The sequence below is a fragment of the Meleagris gallopavo genome, chromosome 8 (assembly GCF_905368555.1).
Source record: "Meleagris gallopavo chromosome 8, MGAL_WU_HG_1.1, whole genome shotgun sequence".
NCBI classification, from domain to species: domain Eukaryota; kingdom Metazoa; phylum Chordata; class Aves; order Galliformes; family Phasianidae; genus Meleagris; species Meleagris gallopavo.
The window spans coordinates 13,558,208-13,583,953 of NC_139411.1; the positions used below are offsets into that span (position 1 = coordinate 13,558,208).

General features: G+C 34.9%; 1 protein-coding gene across 7 annotated transcripts in view; it reads right to left on the reverse strand.

Moving 5' to 3' along the window:
- Positions 1–25,746, reverse strand: part of LRMDA (leucine rich melanocyte differentiation associated) — a 638,659-nt gene that overhangs the window by 266,608 nt on the left and 346,305 nt on the right. For all 7 annotated transcript variants that reach the window (XM_085229448.1, XM_085229446.1, XM_085229450.1 and 4 more), the window contains 3 exons: positions 23,526–23,657; positions 13,639–13,773; positions 2,690–2,816 (listed from right to left, as the gene is read on the reverse strand). In XM_085229448.1, the coding sequence (XP_085085574.1) occupies positions 2,690–2,816; positions 13,639–13,773; positions 23,526–23,657 (394 nt within the window). The remainder of the gene's footprint in view (positions 1–2,689; positions 2,817–13,638; positions 13,774–23,525; positions 23,658–25,746) is intronic.

A 25,746-nucleotide genomic window follows, 5' to 3' on the forward strand; every position in this document is an offset into this window, starting at 1 on the left:
CATGATACTATGTTCAATATTTTGACCAAAAAAAAAACCCCACAAGCATCACAGAAAAATGAAGTTCAGTTCACTTACATAAAGAGATGTACCAGTGCGTTGTAATATTAAGCTGTTTTCTAATAAATGACTGCATCTTTCTATAAGATAGCCATATCACAAACAGATGCATTTTAAACAAAGGATGAAAAGAAGCAAAGTGAAAGAATAGTGTTCTGTTAAAAGTATGAAAAAAAAAAAAGAGGGAAAATGAATCTCTAAAACTTTATACAAAATACAATATTTATGAGTGATGACTGGTGATCGCCAGATACTTTTGCATTTCAGTAGATGCAAGTTAGTCAGATGGAAATTTCTTGCTTTTATTCTCATTTTGTATATTTTTTTCTTCATGAGTATTTTGCTCTCTAACGTATTTTGTGTCAGAGTAAGATGAAAACAACTCCCCACATCACAGCCTCTTTAGATCATCAGTCTGCTTTTTATGCTGAATAAGCCATACCATTTCCTGCTTACCACAGTGGAGAGGGGACTTAGAGGACTTAGATTTGGTTGTTTTGTTTTGTTTTGTTTTTTTTTCTCTCTAGAAAAAGTCTGATTGGTTCACTGTTGATATTACACTATTTCATATTACACTATTACATATTTCCATGTTGCATCCGCTAGCAACAAACAAATGCTAATGATTGTAACTCCACTCCTGGCAAACATAGTCTGACATGGTAGATACTAACTTAGGAAGACAAAAAAAGATCTACCGAGGAAGCTTGTTAACAGCTGGCTCTTGCGTCACTAGGTCAATACCTTATGGAGTTTTCCTGAAGACTAATGCAGAGTCTACTGCAGTGTACTATCCTCTAACTAGTTTCAGAAAGTTTAGAATATATTACCAGTATCTGCTAAATTAGGCTGAAGCTGGTCAAAATTCTCAACAATTACATAGCAGAGGGATCAATGAACATGCTGATACACCAGATTAATTTCATAAGGAAACCTGAAGGCTGGAGAACAAAAATCATTATATATCCAATATATAGCATATGATGGAAGTTGAAAGCACAGTTATTGTGTACATCATCTTTGTAACATACAGGTGAATGCTGCTTCTCATTGTCTTTGAGTATAGCTATAAGCAACTGCATGCATACATATCAACACCTGAAAATATCTTTGCACAATGGACATTTTCAATGTTCTCACAGAGTTTGCACACAGACATAAAGCATGAATATCCTAGGAAATGAGCATGAATTCAAAACAATTTTTAGATGTTTATTATATCTCAGATTGGGTTCTGCACCCAATTTAAATTTTGCTTTAAATTAGCCACTTCTGTAATATGTGTATAATTTCGTATGATAAGGATAATTTGGTAGTGCCTTAAAAAGCATTATTTCATGTAATGAAAAGCATTTACAGTGATTTTACCATCAGCAATTTGTACCAAACCATTTATAAAGAAGGAAAAAAAAATTATGAAACAACAATAACAATCAATTTGTGTCTTTCACAAGTTTGATGAAATAAATGTAGGTTTAATCATGACAGTGGGCAAATAATTCAAAACTATACACATAAAGGTGCTATCTCTACTTTTGTGAGGTAATTTAGTCTCAGCATCTGACTTGGAATGAGGTTTCATCCAGAAGAGGTCTTATACTATCGAACTGGTTAAAATTCAAACAGCAGACTCTTGAGTGAAAAATCTAATTGGCAAAAAAGTTAAAAGAGTACTACACCTGATATGAAATAGAAATGGAAGAATTATAAAAGCACACAGCATTCACATGCCATACTTAATATATTTCAACTCTTGCATTTCGCCAGATTCAGTAAAGATGGTTTGCTCTAAAGAAGATATCCACAACAGCTTAAACATGCATTATTTCCTTTAGCACATATAATAGCTGAAGTAACTGAAGGCAGAAATAAGCAATGCTCAAAAGATATGCTTGTATCTGAAGTATTAGCATTTTAATAGTTACCTACGAATCAATCTGAATTGATTTGTTATGCACGGCAATTTTACTTGTGATAATGTATTTATCTAGTGACACTGTTATGCTGCTGAACAGCCCGTTTCCACAACTACTGTGTTATTATTCAGCATTACTAGAAATCTGCAATAAATTACTAATGGTACAAAACAGTACACAGACAACAGGTAGACCAAAAACTTGAGTAAAGTTTTAAGAAAGATCTACAGCATTGCAACACTCAAACTCAGTGTAGTTATCTTGTATTGATCAACAAAAGCAAAACGAGGTAAAGTGGTTAGATGTTACATTATTTGCCTCAGCAGCATGCACTGAGTTTATGCAAGTGGTATCAAAAGCTCAGATTACTTAAACTTTCTCTGATGTTGTCAGTGCTTATTAGCAGGACACCACATTAAGAAATATCATAGAAAATCGGAATCATCTGTTCCACTAAGAGCTAATAAACTTTGTAGGTGTGAGCCCTGCAACAGATATTGGTGCATACACAGATGGTAGGGAACAACTTGTCATAAAAACTGCATTCTTTTACAATAACATATCATACCATTCTTACATATATTTAGACAAGACAAAAAAAAAAAAAAAAAGCCCATTCTTTTAAGCTCAAAAATATTAGATTGTTTTTGGAGCTGTATTAAAACAGTATTAATATAATAATATATTGTCTCTTTTTTTTTTTACTTCCCTACCTTAGCATCCTTGGGTTTAACCACTTTCATGAAGGCACCTCTAACCAGAGCTTCCTCTCTTTCTTTCCTGGTTACTTGCCGAGTATCAAGAAATTTCAGGTTTTTCAATTTGTGCAGAACAAAGTACCTGGCAGATAGCAACAATCATAGAGTTAAAAGTTAGTAATAAACAAAGATATACTCACAAATTAAATGATTACAACAGCAATAAATAGCAAAGAGTCTTTATTTCTTCTCTCTGTCCTCCCTCATGCCCTTTCCATGGAATGTAACTTATGTGAAAAGTTACTATACTTTGTCTCGAATGAAAATTTTTATAGGTTGCCCATAACAATTTAATAATGTGTAGATCAAATAGGTCAGAATATTGTCACCATGTACATGTATATAATCTAAAGATATTACTGAGGTATAAGTCGGGAATAATATAAATTGGAAATTATTTTTAGATTGCTGGTTTAGACTTCTGAGTAACTTTAAGAATTCCATTCCATGTAGCAGGGAAAAAAACTGATCTGAGGCACCAGAAAGAGTTTCCAGCAAACAACCAACCACTGGCAAACACTTCTTCACATTTATATTACATTTTCCTAAAAACTAAATAATCGGCAACATCAGAGCCTCATATGAATAGTAAATCAGGGGGAAATGTGATTTTTCTTCTTACATACATTCTGAAATACACTCCTTTGTCAGCGTTCTCTTAGCATCAAAACAAGAATTTGTCAAAAGAAGACAGAGTTTTTCCAAGAGTCTGCTCTCCAGAACTAAATTTTGCCACATTTGGAAGCAAAATTTCAATTTGGTCCTACAAGGAAACAAGGTGTTCATAAGGCATGGATTCCAGCTCAAGACTGAATGTGGAAGCACTCAGGGAGAGACCATTTTTCAAAAAATATTCTCACAATTTAAAGTTTCCAGTCGTATTCATCAGTATCCTATACATCCTTTTAACTCAAAGCACAGCAACATTTTAGTTGCAAAAAGTACCATCAATTCCTTGTATGGAGAGGCAGAGGACACAGTAGATCAGAAACAAAGTAAGACACATGACTATAGCAAATCAAAATACCAAACCACCTCACATACATGTTATTTACATTTAGTCAATCAAATGTGAAGCAGCCATTGCAAAGTGAGGAAGTGCCCAGCTTCCTGATGGGGGGTAAAATGGTGCTTGATAATGTCCCCCATGCCTAGCTGCTTCTCATAAACATCTAGTCCGTCAGAAACTCCTCATCATGCAATCCCTTCTGGCAGTGGAAGGAAGAAATTGTAGCAGAAAACTATGCATAAAACAGTATTTTGAAACAGAACTTCTCTAAAAAAGAAATTCTTTTAAAAGGTAAGAATTATCTTATAATTCTGTTCTCAAGGCCAGATGGGCACTTGGAAAAGACTGTAAGTCTCTCCACCTACAACCAAGCAAAATGTAATGCTGTAAAGAAATCATTCAGCCACATACAACTTTCCTTTAAAGCAACAGCCTCATAAAACCATTAATGAGTGAACTGAATATGATCAGCGCTGAAAAGCTCAGATCATTTAAATGAGAATCCTGACTATAGAATCATAGAATAGAATCATAGAATAATTAAGGTTGAAAAAGATGTTTAAGATCATCTAGTCCAACAGTTCACCTATCCGGGATCTATCTGGCTGACCAGGAATGCCGATAGATGGTGGAAAGCAGTTTGGAAACCATCTCTGCCAATTCTCTCAGCCATCTGGCTCCATGGTCTTGTGACAGTCTAGATGGAGTAGGTTTCCAACATCCTCCACCTGGATCATGGGGTATTTATCCTGCTCCCCATCCCAGGTCAGGAGATAGATTACCCTGAGGATAGCTGGTCTGACTATCAAAGATAGATGTAAAGAAAGCATGGAGAACTTCAGCCTTCTTCTTATCCTCAATGATCATGATTCTCCACATCTAGGAAAGGATAGAGGTTCTCCTCAGTCCTCATATTAATAAATATATTTGTTAATGAAATTTTTGTTGTTTTTTTACTAAGTGGCCAGGATGAGTTCACGCTTTTGCCTTTCTAATATTCTGCCTGTATGTCCTAGCAACTTCTTTGTACTCTCTCTGAGTTGCCCATCCCCTCTTCCATAGGAGGCAAGCTCTTTTTCTCCCAGAGTTTCAGCAAAAGTTCTCTGTTCATCCATGCCAGACTTCTTCCCCTCCAGCTCACCTTACAACACATGGGGACAGCCTCCTCCTGCACCTTTAATTAAGACTTTCTTCTCAAGAAACATCCAACCTTCCTGGACCTCCTTAACCTTCAGGGCAGATTCCCAAGGGATTCTTCTAATACCTGAATAGTTCAAAGTGGGGCCTCCAGAAGTCCTTGGCTGCACTTCCACTGACCTCCCTCCTGACTTCACCAATAAAAGAGAACTCTACCATTTTGTGGTCACTCTGCCTAAGACAGATGACTTTGTGTGATAGTATAAGAAGAATATGGAGGAGAATCACCTTGAAAACACATCATATTCTGAGGCCATTTCTTAAGCAATACTACTAATCTAGGAGACAGGCACATTCATATGCTCCTCCCAGCTCCCCTGGCTGCCCTTCTAGTCCTCTCTGGCATTTTGCTAGCCCTTATCTTTCAGTAGAGGAAAATCTACCCATCTTGTGTTACTGGCAGAAAAGCTCTGATGACAACAGATTCTTTGAGATGAAGATGTGTACAGAAGGAAACAATATGTCAGGATGGAAGAAGAGTGAAGCTAAAAACGAATAAAGACACCCACTAAGTGTAGGGTGAGAAAAGATGAATATTCAGGTAAAGAAAACATCAGTATTGGAAAATCAGCAAATGTTTAATGATGGAATGAAATATGCCACTGAAAAGCAGGCTGTAGCAAAAATGACAACAGACTAAGACAGCACTGTCATCTTTGCTGACTTTGGATCACAGCCCTAATGTCAGTCTCTCAATCATTTCAAAAGAGCTTAAAATTATAATAGCATTCCTTGATACAAATGTATTTCTGTATTTTTAAGTGCATCCTGACTGCATTTCAAAAACAGAATTAACACCAGTACTTGCTAATTCGAAAAACAACACAAAAAATCCCACCCACATAAACTAAGCAACAATCTACATGACGAGCCAGAGTAGGTTTTTTTTTTTTAATTTAAATTTAGTACAAATATTAAAGGACAGTATTGAGGTTAAGTCATTCATACCAAGAGTAAAACAAAGATAGGTCAATGATTGATCCTTTTAAAAATTGATTTGAAATACAATTCCACTTATTCAGATTTCTCTTACTAAATAAGGTATAAAAGTAATCTGAATTATGTGGAAAGGTTAGGGTGGTTTTTCCTTAAATAGCTGAAGAAAATTGTTGGATTTCTTGGTTATATTTTAGCTAGAAATATGAAGATGCAGTTTCAATCTAAATGCAACAAAAGTTTGCCATAAAAATAGAGAAAAGGATTACCAAATCCCTGGAATGAACACTTTACAATATCAATTCAACCCTTGTAAATTTAATCCAGGGTTATTTGTTGCACAAAATCTCTTTACTGTGATGTATGACTTAGTTACTAAGGTTATCACAGCAGTATCCTAAAGTTGCATAGTACATAAAACATTTCAGTTAACAATGCAGGGAGGTTAACTCCCACAGATAACCTACTATCAGAGGGTTAGAGCAGATGACATGCCTCTGTCAGCTTTCAGGAGCTATTGATGGTTCAATCAGTCTGTTTTGAAGGTAAAGTACAACAAAAGGGCACTAAACTTATTCAAACTGTCAACAGGGACTATCTGGAATGTTGCTTGCAGGTAAGTAATTTTGGGTGTTTTAAGAGTATTATCAAACACTGATGGCTGCAGAAAAAGACAGCTACTAATAACACAGAATGCAGCCATCATAAAATACTTTATGGCATGTACTAGGATCCATAAATTTCATGACACATTGCACCTGTTTTGGACTGTAAAATCAGTAGTTAAGAGAATGCTGTTTAATGAGGAAAGATCCATCTACTTTTTATATTCTAAGTTTAGGAAGATTTATTTTAGATTAGGGATTGACAGGCAGCATTTCCCTTCCCCTCCATTCTTTTTTAGATCACTTTGAAACATAGCACTGCTCCATGTGCTCTGAGACTACTGTTACTGGACTTAATATCTTTGCAGTGGTATGAAAGAAAGTAATCATCTTCGGTGATGAGGATAAAGATGAGCTCTGGAGAGAAGATGCTTAGATATCCATCTATCACTGATGTTCTGGTTCACAGCAGATTAAGAAAATGAACTATATAAGGAAAGTTGCATCTTCATTTGTCCAGAATCATCACCCCACACTATAACCTACCTGTGCCAAGAGTTCTGTGAAAGTAAATTAACAATAGATACCTATCATACAGAAATGGGAACACTCAGGGATAGGGGGTAAATATATAGATAACATTTCATGTTTTTCAGTCTTAGTTAAGTGAAAATGACAATGAAGATTAACAATTAATTTGCCAATTTTGTAAGTGTTGCATGTGATCAGTATTATTTTTGATAACTTTTATACGGGCTTGTCAAGAAATTGGAGAAGAGGGATGGAATTCAGGGAGCATTTGCAAAGGGAGACTGTGAGTTTGGGATACAGCTGCTATTGACATTTGCAAAAGCTCAGTGGGGCAAAACCTTTCTTCTTCCAAACAGAATGGAATTCAGAAAGGAATATGAAAAAAGAACTTTCAGTTTAATTATTGCTATTTATTAATGCACAATCCTAGTTTATTTTATGTGAAGAAATACCATCTCTGATACAGGCTCAATTTACATTCTTTAATAAACTACAAATTTGTATTCTCAACTCTGCCATACAAACAGGAAACTTATCTAAGTCTTAACCAAGCATATTCTGGTTATGTTTGTATTTCTTTACTGTCAATACTTTAAAAATAATCTTTTTGTTATTCTTTCACTCCCCAAAACCAGCCACAATTCATACAACCTTTGGAGATAATTTCACAGACCAAGAAAAACAGATCAGTAAGTGTTCCTTAAAGAAGCAAGCAGAAGAAATTAACAAATTTATTTAAAAAATACATAATAAGTATATCAGTCCTGATCAAAACAGTTACAAATTACTTTTACGTCAACTATATTTTGTTAAATAGCTTCAGACTTTTTTTTTTTTTTTTTTTTTTAATAATCAGACCGGTAGGTCCAGGCATAAAAAATTTTTCAAAATATTAAACAGTTTCTATACTCTATTCTTTCCTAGTATCCAATTATTCCAGGAAATTTCTATTCTATGCTGTGAACACCATAATAAGAAAAATCATATAACGTCATAGCATCAAAAGGCTTAGATTCATTTATTACCTCCCCAGGCAAAGCAGACAAGTTACAGAATACGGCTGGTCTCCTGATACTGAAAGATACTAGCATTGCCCGTAACCCATACTACAAGAAAATCTTTAAAGTGGCAATAAGGTAATTTGGAAAGAAATGCTATATTTTCTCCTACTATTATAGGAAAAGAACAGAAAGTTTGGATATGTTATAGTTTTAGATAAAATAAACCGTTCCTTTGAGCTTCAGTTGATGACTATGATAAGAATTAGAATTTGTCTAGCCCTTCATTTTGCACTTGTATTAATAAAATCTGGAATAAAAAGGGAACTGTATGCTTTAAGTTTAAAACTCAGAATTAATCTAGAACTGAAAAAATATAGAAACATTTGCCCAGAAGAATGCAGAAATGTCTAGCTCTATTAGTATCATAACTAACATCTAATGAACCATACAGTACTTGTGTTACTGCATTCCTTCTTATTGATGATTGTAGAATTTAAAAATAATATACCTATTTCCAACTTTGAAGAGCCGATTATGCTCTCAGTTACACTCTTGTAAATTAGCAATATTAAATAACCTAAATTAGCAATAGTAAATAACCTAAAGAGGCAAAGCTGCATCAGCATTCAAATGGGGAGAGGTAAGATTATGAACAAACAAGTTCAGGAAACAACTAGATTTTTTTGTGTGTACCACCAAAAAAAAAAATAAATATAAAAAATAAAATAAAAAAAGCAACAAGAAAACGAAGTTTCAAAACCTATACCAGGCAGAACATTGTTGGCTGCAGAATTTCCATCTGTGACAAATCGTTTCCCACCACAGAGTTAAGGAAGCCAGATCATGATGCCTACCAGTTCAACCTGATCTAGGAAGCCTATTTTGGCAGCAGGTTAGACTAGATAATCTCTAGAGCTCCCTTCCAGCCCCTACAAAATCTGTGATTTTGTGACATTAAACCAACATCTTCCAGAACAGTGAGCATGATGCTACAGGATCACTGGCTCAATACAAACTTAGCACTATCTGATGACAGTCATATAATCCTCCATATATTATAATCTTCTCTGCTCTACTTCAGTACAGGAATCTCTATGAATTAGAACTATGAATTCTATCCATATACATGTAACAACCATGGTTATGTTTTGACTTACTGTGTTAGTATGGGCAAATTGGAGTATGCTGGACATCAATTTACCTATCTGATAAAAACAAATTATAGTAGCTTTTGCTCCTAAGTCTTTACAATGGCTAGTCTCAGATGGAAGTTGTGTAGCTATTTGATGTCTGTTAAATCCAGTTTTCTTCCAAGTACTGTAGAAATTATAAGGTCTTGTGTAAATAGTGAAGTAACGTAAATTCATAGATTATAGAGGCAGAAGGAAATCCCCTAAACATACCAAGAAGTACGTAAAATATGCATCACAGTGCTACAAATCGCAATTTCTCCTTCCAAAAGGGAGCTGCATTACTAAGTTCATTGACAGTTGAACTGACACGTGAAGCCTCCTATCCCTTCTTGAAAATATATTTTTATTACCATTAAAATTAAAAAAAAAAAAAACAATTTAAAAGCAATGAGAAGGTTATAAATATGCTATGTATATTTATAAACATCAAGGAAGCTGAAAAGTCTATAAGATGTCCTAGTATTTCACAGAATCAAACCTTTGGGATAGGAATAGCTGAATTAGCTTGAAAAGGTAATCCATCCAAAATGCTTGTTCTTCCTTTCTTACTGCTGTATCTTAAGAGAACTTCATAAGGTTATCATCATTTGCTCCCCTTGCCAAAGATAGCATATCTCATATAGGCACTTTTAAGCTAATTTAAAATAAACTGAGGCATTGGTTTTCCCTTGCCCTTGTTTCCATGTCAACAGCACTTAATGAATGCATCATTCCAGGAAATGTCAATAAGAAGCAAAGAATGAACAAGCACTAAAAACTTCACACATGGCATACATCCTTCACAATCATATCACTTTAATGAAAATAGGTGAGGTCACCTGCAGCATTAGCAAATGCTTTGTAATACATTCTGACCCAAATGATTTTTCACAGTTCAGTAACACCCTGTTTGAAGTTTTCACAGCAAACAATACACCCATAGGACTGACCAAGTGCGGGTACAAGAGAAGCAACCAGCAATTACTGTGTTGACTTCTGTTACTTTGATCTCCAGGTCATGACCTGTGCTTTCACCCAGTCTTCAAAGTAGAGATTGTAGAATAGGTTATTTTAGAACATGTACTGCTTTGCAAGTGGTTTTTCTGTGTATTTGTTGCTTCCCATTTAAGGCAAAAGATTTTCAGTCTTTCATATTGCCATTGTATTTTCTGATTTTAATTCCAGCAGTGAGGAGAAATTCCTGAAATTTTCCTTTACTCTCAATCCCAAGATAAACTTTCACAAAATATCATCTCTCAAAACTGGAAAACTTAAAAAAAATAAAATAAAATAAAATAAAATTAGGAGTGATAGCACAATATTTTCATACAGAAATAAATTAAAGCACTTTTATAATGGTGGAAAAACAAACAAACAAAAAAATCACCCAACACTTTTAAAAAGGAACCAAACAGGTTTGGTTATAAAAATATCACTGAATGAAGCTTTCCGTTTTCTTTCCCTCTCCAATAAAAAATTCATTAACACACAGAAATGCCATCAATTTGTTCTCCTACGCATTTGAAGGTAAGGAGAAATAATAGGGCATGGAAAACAAAACAAAACATTTTACTGTTTCTTTTTTATTATTTTTCCCAAAGAGCAACCTACTCAAATGCTAGTATGTTTCCAAGAAAAAAAGCAATCATTTTGAAAGAAAGTCACACTGTTTTTGGATAAAACATATTTGCAATGAAAAAAAAACAAAAAACAAAACAAACAAACAAAAAAAAAAAAAAAAAAAAAAAGACGAGCTATAGCACTGAACTGCTCATTGAAATAGTGAATTTCTTGATGATCCAGATCCTTACATCTCAATAAAAAAAACGTTACCTAACTATTTCTGATAAACTCTAATTATTTTTTTTAAGATAAAATACTCCTTTTATTTCTGTTGCTAATATATTTGTAAATTAATGAAGTTTTAAAAACTTGATTTTGCACAATTTTTTTTTACAGTTGAAATTTTTTACAGGACTTTTCAGTTTGCTGGAATGTGAAGATTAAAAAAAGCTTTGATTTCCAGCATCTTTCTCATTCTGGTTGAGGAATTAAATAGTCTGAACTCTAATTGAACTTAGTAGGAATGAAATTAAAGCTCAATGAAAAATGAAGCTGTGGTTCCAATGGTCACTGCAAAAAAGAGTCAAAGTTTTTGATAAAATGTTTATTTCATTGAGGTTCACTGAAATACACTGTTTTGATGTTTTCAATGTGACAAAATTTTTCTAAAAGCTTTAAAAAAAAAAAAGTTACTTCAGAACCTGAAAAAAATGCCAAAGCTCACTACTACAATTATTTGCTTTTAAGATTAGTAGCAATACATCTATTCTGTAGAGTTAAATTTGTAAATTTTGGGAAAGGAACAAAATGTCTAAGTTTCTGCAGAACACGTATTAAAAACTGAATAACTAGTAGACTTCTTTTAATCAGTTTCATCATTATTCATTACATAAATATACTGCTGTAAAGACAAATTATATATACACACACACATTATATGCATACAAAATGAGTATTTATACATGTGTGTACACATATACAAAAACATTTTTTTTGTTTGCCTTTGAATGTAATACTGTCCTGCAAATACAAGTTACATAATGTAACAAAATCATGGAAAATAATCAGGAAGCTTTAATTACAGCAGCAGAACCATCATTCAACAAATTGGAAGTCCACGCGTCTTTCTTGAACAAGCTTTAATTAACACAGTTTATATAGAAAAAATACCTAAGGTTTTGAAAAGTTGGGAGGAAAGAAAATGGAGGCAATGTTGCACTTTCCAGCAGATGCATAAATACAATCATTTCACACTTTTGACACAGTGGTTTGCCATGATGTGACCTAAAACTACCTTGACCTCCCTGAAATCAACATTTTGCATTGAAATGAAACAACAGACACGCTTGTTTTGATGTACGGCTGCATGACATATTATAAATATTACATCACATAACCACAGAGGATGTCAATCAATAAAGAATTTTTTCAGACAGCACTAAATGAACCATAGGTTCTTGCCTCTGAATGGCTCCTTTAAGGTACTATTTTTGCTTAAATGATTAATAGGAGACATTGTCAGAAAACATACTTAAAGTGAAAAACAGTAAACTGAAGAAATATCATTCATTTTTAAGCAATTCTCCACTGCAAATGTCACATAAATTTATACAGAGACAGCATTGTTAGACTCCTGTAAGTTGGATAGTAGGCATATCTTCCACATACATGCAAAAGCAATGGGAAAATATTTTATTAAATTTAGCTGCTCTACTTGTTGAAAACTAAAATACTCTAGATATGTTAGATTCAAAAGTAGATTTGTTAGGAAGTAAAAATCTTTGAATTAATGATAACCAAGAAATCCTTTTCAAAAATCTGGAACAAAGTAAAAAAATGTATCTGCACACAGAAAAACTCTGCTGCTGTTTTAATCTACAGTATTTATGAGCAACGACCTACTGTATCCAATTCATGCAGCTTCCTAATAAATCCGCTTTTGGTCTCCTCCACTTTGTGCTGTTTTTACACTAGCTCCTACAGGATACTTTGGATTACGTGAAGATATTTTCAGGAGTTTTGTAACTCTGAATATTCCAAGTGATCTGCTAACAAGAAGTGAGCTCGGTCTCTGTCTAAGGTTGTCAGCACACTGACCAGTACTGCTTGCCTGCAACTTGCTTCACAGAGAGACATTTTCAGCTCAAGTGCAAGTGCACAAAGACTGGAAGCTTGAATCAGATGTGAACAAGAAAAAAATATTTCTAAAAATAATAATAATAATCAATGTCTTACTTGTCTAACAATTACAGCTATGAAAAATTGTCACTTCAGCAAGAAATTCCATAAGCTTTGGACCTATACTCACAACCACCTCATGGGTAATCTAGCTCATTAAAATTGCATTATAGAGATGGCTAGCCTATTTGATTTGATTCTAAACACCAACAGTTCTGAGTAAAGAACCACAATACAGTAGGCCTTTCTTCTGTGTTATTAGTGTCTTGATCCCTCTAATAGAAGAAATGCTCACCATAATCAGAAATTAACAGAAGACAATGTGACTGGCTGAGTACAGCGACTTTTTTTATTACTTTTTTTTATTAGCTGTTACCATTAGTATATATAACAGTTGCCTTACCTTGGCCTTAAAGAAGGAAAGGACATAGGTAAATACATACGAGCATCCTCATTCAGGAAAGCCTGTGTAAACCTGTTCAGCTCAATCTGAACATCACTGAAATAGCTCCCAAAATATTTTCTAAGAGGGATTGCATTGAAATTGGGTTACTCAAATTCATAGGTGTTTCATGGCAGAACATGGCACGCTGCCTTCAGAAGAGAGAGAGTAAATGATTTGTTCAGGACTATGAGTTGGATTTAGTTCAATATTTCTTCAGTATTAAAAACAAAGCTGACATACTTTATGTTTATAATTGAAGACACTAACCTGTATCTCTGGTAGTCATCTTCATCCTTTTCTTTGCAGACCAATTCATTAGGGCAGGCCACATTTCCAAGCAAACTGAGATACTGTAATGAGGGCACAACTTCAGCCAAATGATCCAAAAGGCTTTCTAATTCTGTTATGTGTCAAAGGTTGTGTGTTAAGGATTCGATGACACGTCTGAAGAAAAGCATTTAGAGTTGCATCACTGCTGATTTAAACATACATTTCAATAACTGACAATCAAATTTAGTATGGCATTCGGGGAAATGTCACATTAATTGTTCCAAGGGCAAACAGGGATAAACTTTAGTCAGTTTGTTGGCATGGAATGAAAGAATTTGGCTGTTTTGTCAGTCTTTTCTTTCCTAGGTGGTTCACTACAGAACATTAAAACTTTGACAAAATGATGGATGCTGTGTGGTAAAATGGCTAGAAATTGCTATTGCCATGAAGCTTTTCCAGCATGGAAACAAACAGTTTCACAGAACATTCATCACTAATATATTCAGTCCACTAGAAAATGAGTTTTTTTTTTTTTTTTTTTTTAAGTCAAACCACAACAATCCACTTCATTCTCAGAATAAAAATACTTTTAGTGCCACGACATTTGTAATTACTCAATTAGTACATGCAAATAAATGATTCTATAAAAGCAACATAAAGAATTTAATATGTATTTTATACATAAGTTTTGAAGTCCACAAAGCATATCTTTCATTAAAATAGCCTTATACTTTGGTGTTATGAGACATTTCAACTTAAGTATATTCCTCAGAACATAAATGATGACACATTTTTGATATTGTAAAATATATTAAAACAAAAAAACAAGCAGAATTAATCTTTCAACCACTGCAATATTGGATATCACTACTTAGGTTTAAGCATAACATTATTCAACTATACTGAAATATACTGATTGAACAACTAGAGTAAATTTTTGTTAAAGCGCAGTCTCAGAGAATCACACTACACATTCTTGTTTGGTTCAATTTACATGCAAAACTTGAAATTCTAAAAAAAAAAGAGGCCATATGTATGTGTGCATGTAGTTTTTGGTGCTTAAAACTTGACTGGTTTAGACAATAGTAGTAATTATTCAAAACCATTACGGATATTTCACTGTTCTGTTTTTATCTACTCCTGCTGTTACAGACCACAACTATTATTTTAAATCGTCAGTTCACTTGTGTTGCTATTATTTATACTTGATTTATGTGTTTCTGTTATCTTTGTTATTTTTAGGTGATGGAATTTACTTTATTTCTTCACCTCAATATCTTAAGGGCAACAGAAGCAATACAGAATGAAAAGAGCAGCTTCACTGTTAAAAACGTCTTCTTTTTTTTTCTGAAATTTCATTTTATTTCCAAACATAAGATCATGTTGACAATTTTTAATTTTAGCATATTAAAAAACAGCATAGTCATACTCAAAGCTAATGTTCTCTACCAAAATATCTGAGGAAATTACACTTAGATATTTTCATGAGTGAGAAAAATTAGAGTTTGGAATTGATATGTGACTACAGAATGCTACAGCCATCAAATCATTAACTAGAACATAAGAAAAACTGAATCATGAAGTATCACATAATATAACGCATCTCATCCACGATAAAGACACCACCAAAATTCTCATCTTCATTTCTAGACCTCTAGATCACACATAAAATTTTAAAATAAATTATTTTCATGGCCCTTTTGGGAAGGATGCAAATTTGATGAGAAGGCCATGGAACTGTAGAATCATTTGCGAGTTGGAAGGTTGGAAGACCTTTAGCGGTCATCTAGCCTAACTCCCCTTCAATGAACAGGGATACCTACAGCTTGATGAGGTCCTGTCCAGCCTGACCTTGAGTGTTTGCAAGGATGGGGCACCCACCACCTCTCTGGGCAAACTGTTCCAGTGCTTTACCACATCTCCTGTAAGAAATGTTTTTTCTTCTAACCAATTCTAAGTCTTCCCTCCTTTAGTCTGAAACTGTTTCCCCTTGCCCTGCCACAACAGACCCTGCTGAAGAGTCTGCTCCCTTCTCTCTTATAGCCCCCCCTTTAGATACTGAAAGGTTGCTATGCTGGAGCTTTCCCTTCACCAGACTAAACAGCCCCAGCTCTTTTAGCCTGACTTGGTAGCGGAGGTGCTCCATTCCTTGGATCATTTTTGTAGCCCTTCTCTAGACAAGTTCCAACAGGTCCATGTACAGAAGACCCCACATCTGGATGCAGTACTCCAGATAGGTCTCACCAGTGCAGAGGGCAGGATTACCTCCCTCACCCGGCTAGAATGTCACAAACTCTTTTTCCACACGTGTTCAACTAAGAAGATTTTTTAAATTTTCAAGGACTATTAGAAGAGTGCTTGCATCTAGCACTCTCCCTCAGCCAGGAGAAACAATTTCTTTCAGGACTGATTAAATTGCACAAAGTTTTCATTAGATAAGTAATTTATTATTACAAAAAGCAGAAAACAGTTATTTCAATTACAATGACACAGAAGGGGTTAGCTGTTGCAAAGCCTACATCTCATCTATCCATGCCCTATTTAAAAAAAAAAAAAAAAAAAAAAGAAAAGAAAAAGAAAAAGAAACTTTTTTGACTCTTTTATGAAGTAAAAATTTAGGATTTTCAGTTGCAATTCAGTAGAGCTTTTTCTGGGTTAGAATTTTTTCTCCCCAAAGTTAGTGATTATTGATAAAGACAGATGTCTTCTAACTCCTACTTGACCACACAGAGTTACAGGAAAATATCAAAATACTTTTGGATATTTAATATATGACAACTTAGATTAACACCACAAATCCTAGTCCTACAGAAAGCAAAGGGGAGACATACCATACTCACTAAGGCTCTTGTTTAAATAGTTGATAACCTGCATCTCAAATACGTAAATCTACCCCAAAAATGGAAATCAGTGTCTAGATTCTAATATTTCACATCCAAATCACATTGCTTTTTGATACAGAAAATCTCCCATAAAAATTCTCTCAAGCAAGCATGACAAGTAGAACACATCAACATCTTACCATGTAGTTGTTGTCCTCCAGACATTTTCCTTCTTATCATTTATTCATTTTCCTCTGTAGAATTAGATACTTAGCACCCTAGCATTATTTTGATTTCAGCTGCAACAGGAGTAGAAACATGAGAAAACCCAAGAATCAGACATAATCACCTGAAATATCTAATCACTAATTCACATAAAAACTGAAGATTTGCAAACTTGGTACAGCCCCAAATTCATAGAAAAATAGCAACACTTGTCCACCAATCAACCTGTGGGTTGTGATGATCAACTTTTAGTTGCCAGAATAGGTCATCATATCATACAACTAAAATAATTGCACTCAAGTTCGTTAATTAAAACTTCTGTTATGTAAGATTTCAACTCTTTTTCCATCCCCCTATTAAAAAAAAAAAAAAAAAAAAAAAAGGCAATTGAAGGTACAGAATATTTTTCTAAGGAGTCCCGTTTACCTGTCATCAAAGTTACTCCTCACAAAGCAGGTAAGAGAAAAAATAAATGAAGCTGTGTTCAAATTCTCATGACTAAGTATTTTTCAGAGATGAGACATAAGTCATAGAGTACTTCTAGTGCAGTACTAGTTAATTAGGTCATAGATTTGTTTTCTTTTAAAAATAGTGGAAGGCCACCAAAACTATAAAGTGTTTCTAAAACAATGCTAAAAAAAACAGAGGAAGAAAATCAAAAGCAAGTTAGAAAATTAATTTTCTTTTTCCTGTTCATGATTCACTGTTGCCATCTTGATGCAGCCAGAGCCAAAGAACGGCAAAACTGTAGTGTAATTGCTAAGGTCAACCTCATCTCTATTCTCTCCAAAAATGAAAGCCACAATAAAATCCATGCAAGGGAAATTTTCTTTATTTAAAGTTCAGTGACAGAAACCCTGAACTCATTTTTCTGAAGGCAGTATCACTGATCACCAGTTAAATACGTAGCAGTGATGAAAATATTTATACTGTAGTCTTTATTGTTTGAAAAATGTTCAAAATTGTCTCTGTTAAAATAATTAAAATGTCTTAGCATGTCACCTTCATTCAACTGTTGTCATTACTGGTCTATTAATGCCTTTCTTTCCAAAGAACACTGACCGAAATAAAAATGTGTTTGTTTGTTTTCTTTTTTTTCTAAACTTGCCTACCCTTTAGATAACAAGTTAATTCTTAGCAATGACGCAGTGATGACTCCCTCCAAAAACACAGCCTGGCCTCCATGAACAATTAATATAAATCTACTAAATGTATTTTAAATTTCCATCCTCATCAGAAGATTATGATTTCTTGCACTGTTTTCAGTTTTATATTAGGAAAATACTTAAGAGAACTGGTTCTTCCATACTGAGATCAACTTTTTAAAGCCTCCTAATTATTTTACATGTATGCACACAAACATGCTTGTATATCTATAGTAGACTGTTCACAGCAAACATATGCACAAGCACACACAATTGATTAGCTTACTTTCTGTTAAAAATAAAAATGCTACAGTAGCACCAAAACATTATCAATAGCTTTACTTGAAAAATCCAGTGCTATAATTGGCCCAGTTCACCTGCTAAGCAATATAATAAAACTCTAGGTGCAAATTTTATGCAACCAAATATGTCCTACGAATAAGCACGATCTGTGTTGTTCACTTTCACTGACTTCTACTCAATAACATAATTTTTGAGGTTTTCCAGAAAGCAAAAAGCAAGCCAAATGCTCAAGGCAAATGCTGCACCTCCCTTCTCTGGCTAAGAATTAATTTGGTTTGTAACTGTCTAGCTGTGATAAGAATTCAGGAATGATGCTGAACATCCCCCATACTCCATACTGTTTTCTCTCTTACTCTCTTATTTTTGGTTCATAAAATCGCTTTTTCATCAATTTTGAAAAATATGAGCAATATCACTCGCTGATCAAACCTCTGGTAACAGAAACAACCTCTGGTAAAAAGTTCCTACGTTAAATTATTCCATATAACTGCATTAAAATGCTGTTCTACGTAGACCTGTGCAAATAAACTAACCAATATGCATTTCATATCTCACCACCTGGTTTTCTTTTCCATGAATACAGGTCAAAGATCATTAAGGAAACTGAAATTTTTTTCTGTAAACTTTTTTTTACTGCTAGCATATTTTTTTAACAGTCACACACTCAAATTAATTGACTTTCTAAGGAAACTAATAACTCTCTCACTCTCAATGCTTTGCAAGTTGTACAACTATTTTCTTCAAAAAGCTTGTATTTTGCCTTGCCATTTTTTTTGCCCAGACAGTTGAGGAAAAGCTATCTGCATTCATGATCTTCTATGATTACAGCTTTCAGAAGTTCTTGGAAGCAAAGAGACAAAGCAAAGAGCAATCACTTTTATATTCAAAATATTTATGAAATGTTTACCTAGAGAATATTAGAAATATCACATAAAGTTTTAGACCACCGTACAGAAAGACCAAAAACTGTCACTCAGAAGTCTTTTGTCAACCATGTCATGTAGATTCTGTAATCAATATGAAATTAAAACAGCTGGATAGCCCTTCTACCAGAGTCTTAAACAAGAAAGTTACCTGTATTTTTTCAAATTTGAAACATCTTTTGCTTTAATTAACTTTATCACAAATATGTTGCAGCAATTACAAGTGATTCTACAGGCAAATAGCCTAAAAGCAGAAGTTACCAGTTCTCCTCTGAATGCAGTATGAAAAGATCTTTGCCACCTGAACGCTTTTCCATTAGAATGTGCTAGGTCTTCATGGTTGGATAACCACAGAAATAGCTTGCATTATGCAAGTCTTTCTCTTCTGCAATAGGATGCCACATACAGTCATTTGTATGCCACATTCTAGCTTGAACCCTGTCTGATAGATAGACAGTCAAGGCCCTGAGATGGGGCCTTGCTCACTAATTTTAAAACCACCTTGCTCAAAAAAGAAAAGTTGCAACACAGGTGGTAATTAACTAAGTCCATACATCTTATGGTCAGCTTCCTATTTTCTGAATACTGAGGATATTCTGTCTAGTGGAGTAGCATTAGATTTCTTTGCATAACTGGAGTTTCCAGGGAATTTAAATGTCTTTCCACAAGCCCAGGGTTCCCAGGTAGCAAGTTTTAAGAACATATTTCAATGTCATTAGTTATACAATTAGAGGCATTTAGATAGTACCATCAATATTAGATTCTAACTTTTGGTTATCCCCATAGTTGTCACACGGTTAGGCTAGATATCTGTGATGTTCCCTTCCAGCTGAACTATTCTATTCTAAGTTGAGAACAAGTTAGAACGCTTCTACTTCTACAAGCAAATTATATTTCTGGTTCCATCAATTCAAAAAACATGTATCATTTACTTCAAAGATTTTCTTTTAACATTGTTGCTACCAGTTGTTGCTCAAGATTCTCAAGAAAACACAAAGATAATTTTGAAAAAATGCAGTGGCTCATCATTTTTAAAAGTTCTGACAACTGGAGACAAATTTGTCTAATTACTGCTCTAGAAGAGGAGAATGAATTGCTTGTACTACCTCCTTCTTTTTCAGACATTTAGCATCATACATTCACATTACTTACTTTTTGTTTCAGGTACACTGTGTAAGAAAAAAAGTGGTGTTGAGGGTGGTGAAGAGTGAAAAACAAAAAGGCTCAAGACTCAAGTAAATTCAAAACATTCTTCAGAATTCATTGAGGTTTTTGTTTCATCAGATACTGTAGCTCTCTAGTTACACACTCAAATTTAGCCATATTTGTCAGTGTCACATAGAGAGTTCTCAGGACCAAATGCAGGAATACTGCTGTACTGTTTCAGCTCATATCTTTGTTTAGTGGAGATAGAGATCTATAGATAACGTCCTTAATGTATTCACTCTATCTAACTATCAAGTCCTCTGCACTTAACACAATGAGATTTTGGTCACAGATTGGGACTTCTAGGTCTTCAAGCACTTTAGGACAACATAGGAACAAGCACAGGCACAATAATTTATAATATATGGTTTGGAATTAGGCATTAGGACAAAAACTTTGTGGAGATAGATGATAATCAGAAATACTTACTGGGACATCCTTTAGTTGAGGTACACAATCCATGCCATGTTCAAATATTCAGAAACCTATCATCCCTAAATCTGAAGCACAGTTAGCGCCTTTGCCATAAGCAATGCATTTATCGTTACTACCATTCTGTCTCAGCTCTGCACTTGTGAAATATTTTGGTTTTTCTCTCAGGCATGATCAATCTATAGCCCAGCACAGATCACAGTGCAGCCACCCCCTGCTCAGCACCATCATGGAGGCTCTTCCTGCCAAATGGCCCCACTCAATCCTTCAGCACTAACCAAACACTGGTGCATTATTAATCCCATCTGGGCTGAAATCAGGGCATGAGGAGTAGCGCAGAGCAAGCTTAAGTTATGGCAAATAAGTTTATAGATTTTAATACATTGGCTAAACACAGTCCTGTGAACACAGATAAATGTGTAGCCATGCTTTCCATTGTGATACTGGAATTTGAGAATAGGTTTCAAGATTGATCATTACGGTCTTTTTCAATCCAGGCCATTCTATGATTCTATGGAAGAGTGACTGTTTACAAGGGTGGATAGTGATAGGACAAAGGGAATGGTTTTAAACTAAGGCAGGGGAAGTTTAGTTTAGATATTAGGAGGAAGTTTTTCACACGGAGGGTGGTGACACACTGGAACAGGTTGCCAAAGGAGGTTGTGGATGCCCCATCCCTTGAAGCATTCAAGGCCAGGTTGGATTTGGCTCTGGGCAGACTGGTCTGGTGGTTGGCAATCCTGCACATAGCAGGGGGATTGAAACTATTTGATCATTATGGTCTTTTTCAACCCAGGACATACTATTATTCTATGATTGCCCATCAATTTCTTGGTTTATTTGCAACTCTACTTTCAGTTGACATAAACATATTGCTTGTGACTTTTCAAATGGAATGTATAGACTTGCAATAAAAAAGTGATCATATATCTTTACCAGACTTTTATAAGCTCTCTCTTACCAGAGAGAAATATCCTTCTCTTCACAGTCACACCTTATTCATGTCATCGCTTTTTGGCAGTAGTTATGTTTGTGAACAACTGTTTTCAAGGATGAAGTGCAGAAAGAGCAAAATTTCATCAAAGATCTCTGATTAACACCTTGAGAGATCACTGAGAATTGCAACCACTGCCATCAACGAGGACTTCTGCAACTCCTCTCTTAAATTATTGTCAACATGCTACAAAATGTATATACACTGTTTCTATAACATGGGTAGCTCCATACTCCCAGATTTCCAATTTTATAGTTTTAAGACTGAATTTTAAAAATATCTGGGTAGGTCAAACCCTGCTTATCATTGTATCACTGACATTGAGAGTTTACTGACTTGATTTTAAGTATGCCTGTGAAACCCAACAGAACCTCTTCAAAGATTACTGCTAACAGTATTTTTTTTCCAGTTCTTTCTTGATACTTCCTATCCCACACACATGCATACACACACTCAGGGATCCTACCACCAAATTCACACATCCTGCTTTGTAGATGGAAATATGCCACATCAGACATCCATAGCATCATTGAAAATGTTATTATACATACTTCACCAAAGCATGACCAACTCAGATTTTACATGTGGCAGCAAATAATAATACCAAACAGTTATTTAAAGTGACCAACAGCGTCCTGGTATTAACCAGAAATCTAGCATTTACCTAGTACAGTGATGATTCTTACGGTTCAAGAGACAAGTTTCCAGGGCCGCTGAGTATATAAATTGCTCTGGTGATTTTTATTTATTTATAAAGTCATAAATAAGTGCAGAAATCATAGAACCTGCAGTTATTACTTCTCTCCTCAGTAAGAGGATTTTGCTTTAGCAGGAGGTAAATTGTTCTCTGTTTACACTGTCTAAAACAAAAGCCTGCAGTTGAGCAGCCTTGTCCTCACTCTGCAATTAGAAGGACAATGTTTTCACAGCCTGTGCTCTGTAGGCCTCAGTTGGCCTTTTGGCCAAAATTTGATTGCCCTTCACTTTGGTAAAATTGTAAATTACACATCTTCAAATCTCCAAAAGGGTCAAAACATGAGAAATGACTTAATAATGAAGTCCATGTCCAGTCCTTGCAGATAATTAGCTTTTACAGACCATTACATATAAGTCTACCAATTGGGGTCTCTGAATCAGCATAGTATTCAGGCAAATGCTGAAATATTTATGCTGAATAAACTTCAGTAGGCATGCACTAACTTCAGACATATGGAGAAGTTCCTGATTGGTTATGAATGGACTTAACCATGCATCTAAATATTTAAATATATGATTTGAGTAGTACTTCATATGAATTATACAGAGCCGGAACACCAAGAATATAGCAACTCAATTTAATGGCTGCAGTTACCAAATCGTGCCTAATACCAACTTCATTTTTGATTGCTTTTTCGTTTCTTTTTTAATTTATTATTATTATTTTTATTTTTATTATTATTTTTATTATTATTATTTACTTTTAAGAGCTACTGAGGTATAAAAACTTAATATCATTTCATTGCACCCTCTATTCCACTAGAGGTCAGCCTGCAACAGAACCCCAAGCAAACACAAGAGCTGCAGCACACCGGTAGCACTGACATTATTTTCTTTCTCTATTTTATCTATTAAAAAAGATTTCTTCAGAGCCATAACTTAGATCTCTCACTAAAATGGAGCAACAGGAAGATATAATGGTGCATTTCATTTATGAATGACCTATAATAAATTACTATGAAGTATTCCAGGTGCCAAGCGAGAGAATGCTTTGTCTGCACATGAACTATATTTCACATACTTTAATTTGGCTGACACATAAAACTCATTTGACATTTTGCAGGTATTTCTTTGAAAGGATATTTGGTTCTTGTTGAGCGTTAAGGTGTGGAGGTGGGGTAACCTGGGTAGCAGAAGGTCATTTCCGAGTAGATTGTTGTCCAAGATCAGCTCTTCCAAGTAACTGAATGTTTTCAGTCCTTCTAGTGACCTGCAAACGACAAAGGCAACAGGAAAAATGATACTCCACTAAATCAGGGAGGCCATTATGAGCTGAAATAAATATTTTAACCTTCCCTTTCAGGAGTGGGAATAGTTTTGGTTTGGGCCTGTCAGAAGAGTGAATGACAAGCATTAGTGGCAAAGGGAGTGCTGGCACTGCAACACATCCTTCACATGCTGGCAGGATGAAGGATGGGGGTCACTTAGTGAGTAGCCAGGATCCAAAACAAAAGGCTTCAGATATGGGGCCTGCAGGATGAATTTGTCAATGTCTTGTGCCTTCAGGCACCCAGCCTCGCCTGACCCTAACCTCCATTCCCAAGATAAATAACTCTGTCACAGTTCACCTTCATTCCCTGGACACAAATTTAAGTTGTCATCCATCATTTCTGCCAAGAAATATCATACCCCGCTAACAATAATAAATACAACTTCAAGTATCATTTCTTAGCAGTTACCCTACATGCAATAATAGGAAATGGAAAAAGGATTTTTTTTTTTCCTTTTTATTAACCACTTAATTTGCTTCTCCTCGAGTCTCTGCAAACAACATAAAATGTTCTCTACAAAATAAAATGCAGAATTACTCCAGACAGAAAAGGCATTTACTTTCTTCTTGGAACTTTCTGTCCCACTATCAAGCCACAGGTCAGACTGCAGAAAGCAGCTTTAAAAAGGAGCATTTCACAACATGGAAGTGAGATGATGGATTGTAAATAAACAGGATTCTGGAGGTATTCATTCCCCTGATAATACAGTATAGGGAGGAAAAAAAAAACAAAAATCTAAAAGAACACTTAGGTACCTTGTTAAAGCATCTATTCCAAACTCAATTCTTAATGCTTGCACATTCCAGCAAGAAAAAAACCCACACATTAATCAAGTAAGAGGCACAGTATACAGATCATAGGCACAGACACATTCACAGCTCATTCACCTACCAGACACCTAAAGATATGCGGAGATTGCATGACTTGACAGCTGATCTACTATGCCTACCACTGGGAAGATCATCACTGTATCTCTTGGCTGTTTTATAACATGTGATGAATAAGGGAATAAGGCCTATACTATTTATTCACTTTCCAGTGACATTTATACCAAAGGGATTTCCTCACTCTCCCCCAGTTTTTGGCAAAGATCAAAATCCAGCTAAGGTCCCTGTTAAAGAGTTCTACAGACAATATAACTGGAAGAAAATACAAATATTATGTGTACCTAATTAGACAACGTAGTATTCATCTGTCCAACAATAAAAATACTATTTTTGTAGATGCAACATCCTGACCACATAAATCACAGAGCATTCAGACAATGTTTTTTTTCTTCTTTTTTTCTGGAAAATCAAGTTTGTAACCTTTGAACTATTATACACTAAATTATGAACATTTCAATGACACTTATCACAACACAGGAAAAGTATATTCCAATCTAAGGACTCCAGAGTACTTCAGACCCAGTTGACATGGTATTCTGGAAGGGAGTTGCCACTATTATTAATGCAATTTTGATGCTGGACACCCAAACCTGAAAAAAATTCACTAAGCCTACACCCTATGGCATATCTATACAATATATTGAGACTAGTTTCCAAAGCTGCAAGAGCAAAAGCCTCCACTCTAAACACACCAAAACAACCATCAGAGTAGAAGTCATATTTTTGCACTTGCACTTAAAAAGCCCTTTTGGAAAAGCTCAATTCGGCCTGCATAACCCATCCACAGATGAGAGCTGCTGGACTGAGTAGCTATTTCAGTGAAGAGGTCATAACAAACTTTGTTTTGCCAAAGTCAAGATCAGAAGAGAGATCAGTGAACATTTCAGACAGTGCTTTCCCCCAAGTACCTTTAAAAGGCAAAATAATCTAGAGGAAGCAGCTGCGAGTTTATCATGCTGTTATGAGCTTTTCATTTCAGTTTATTTGACAAACCTAGTTCAGTAAATTCCCTTTAAATAATCTTTATTATATAAATAGTGGATTATTTCCAAACCTCACATTTTATTGTAAGACTTTGACTTGCCAAAGGAGTTCAGAGAAGGCCACCTCCTTGTCAACACCACAGAGCCTTATGGGATGT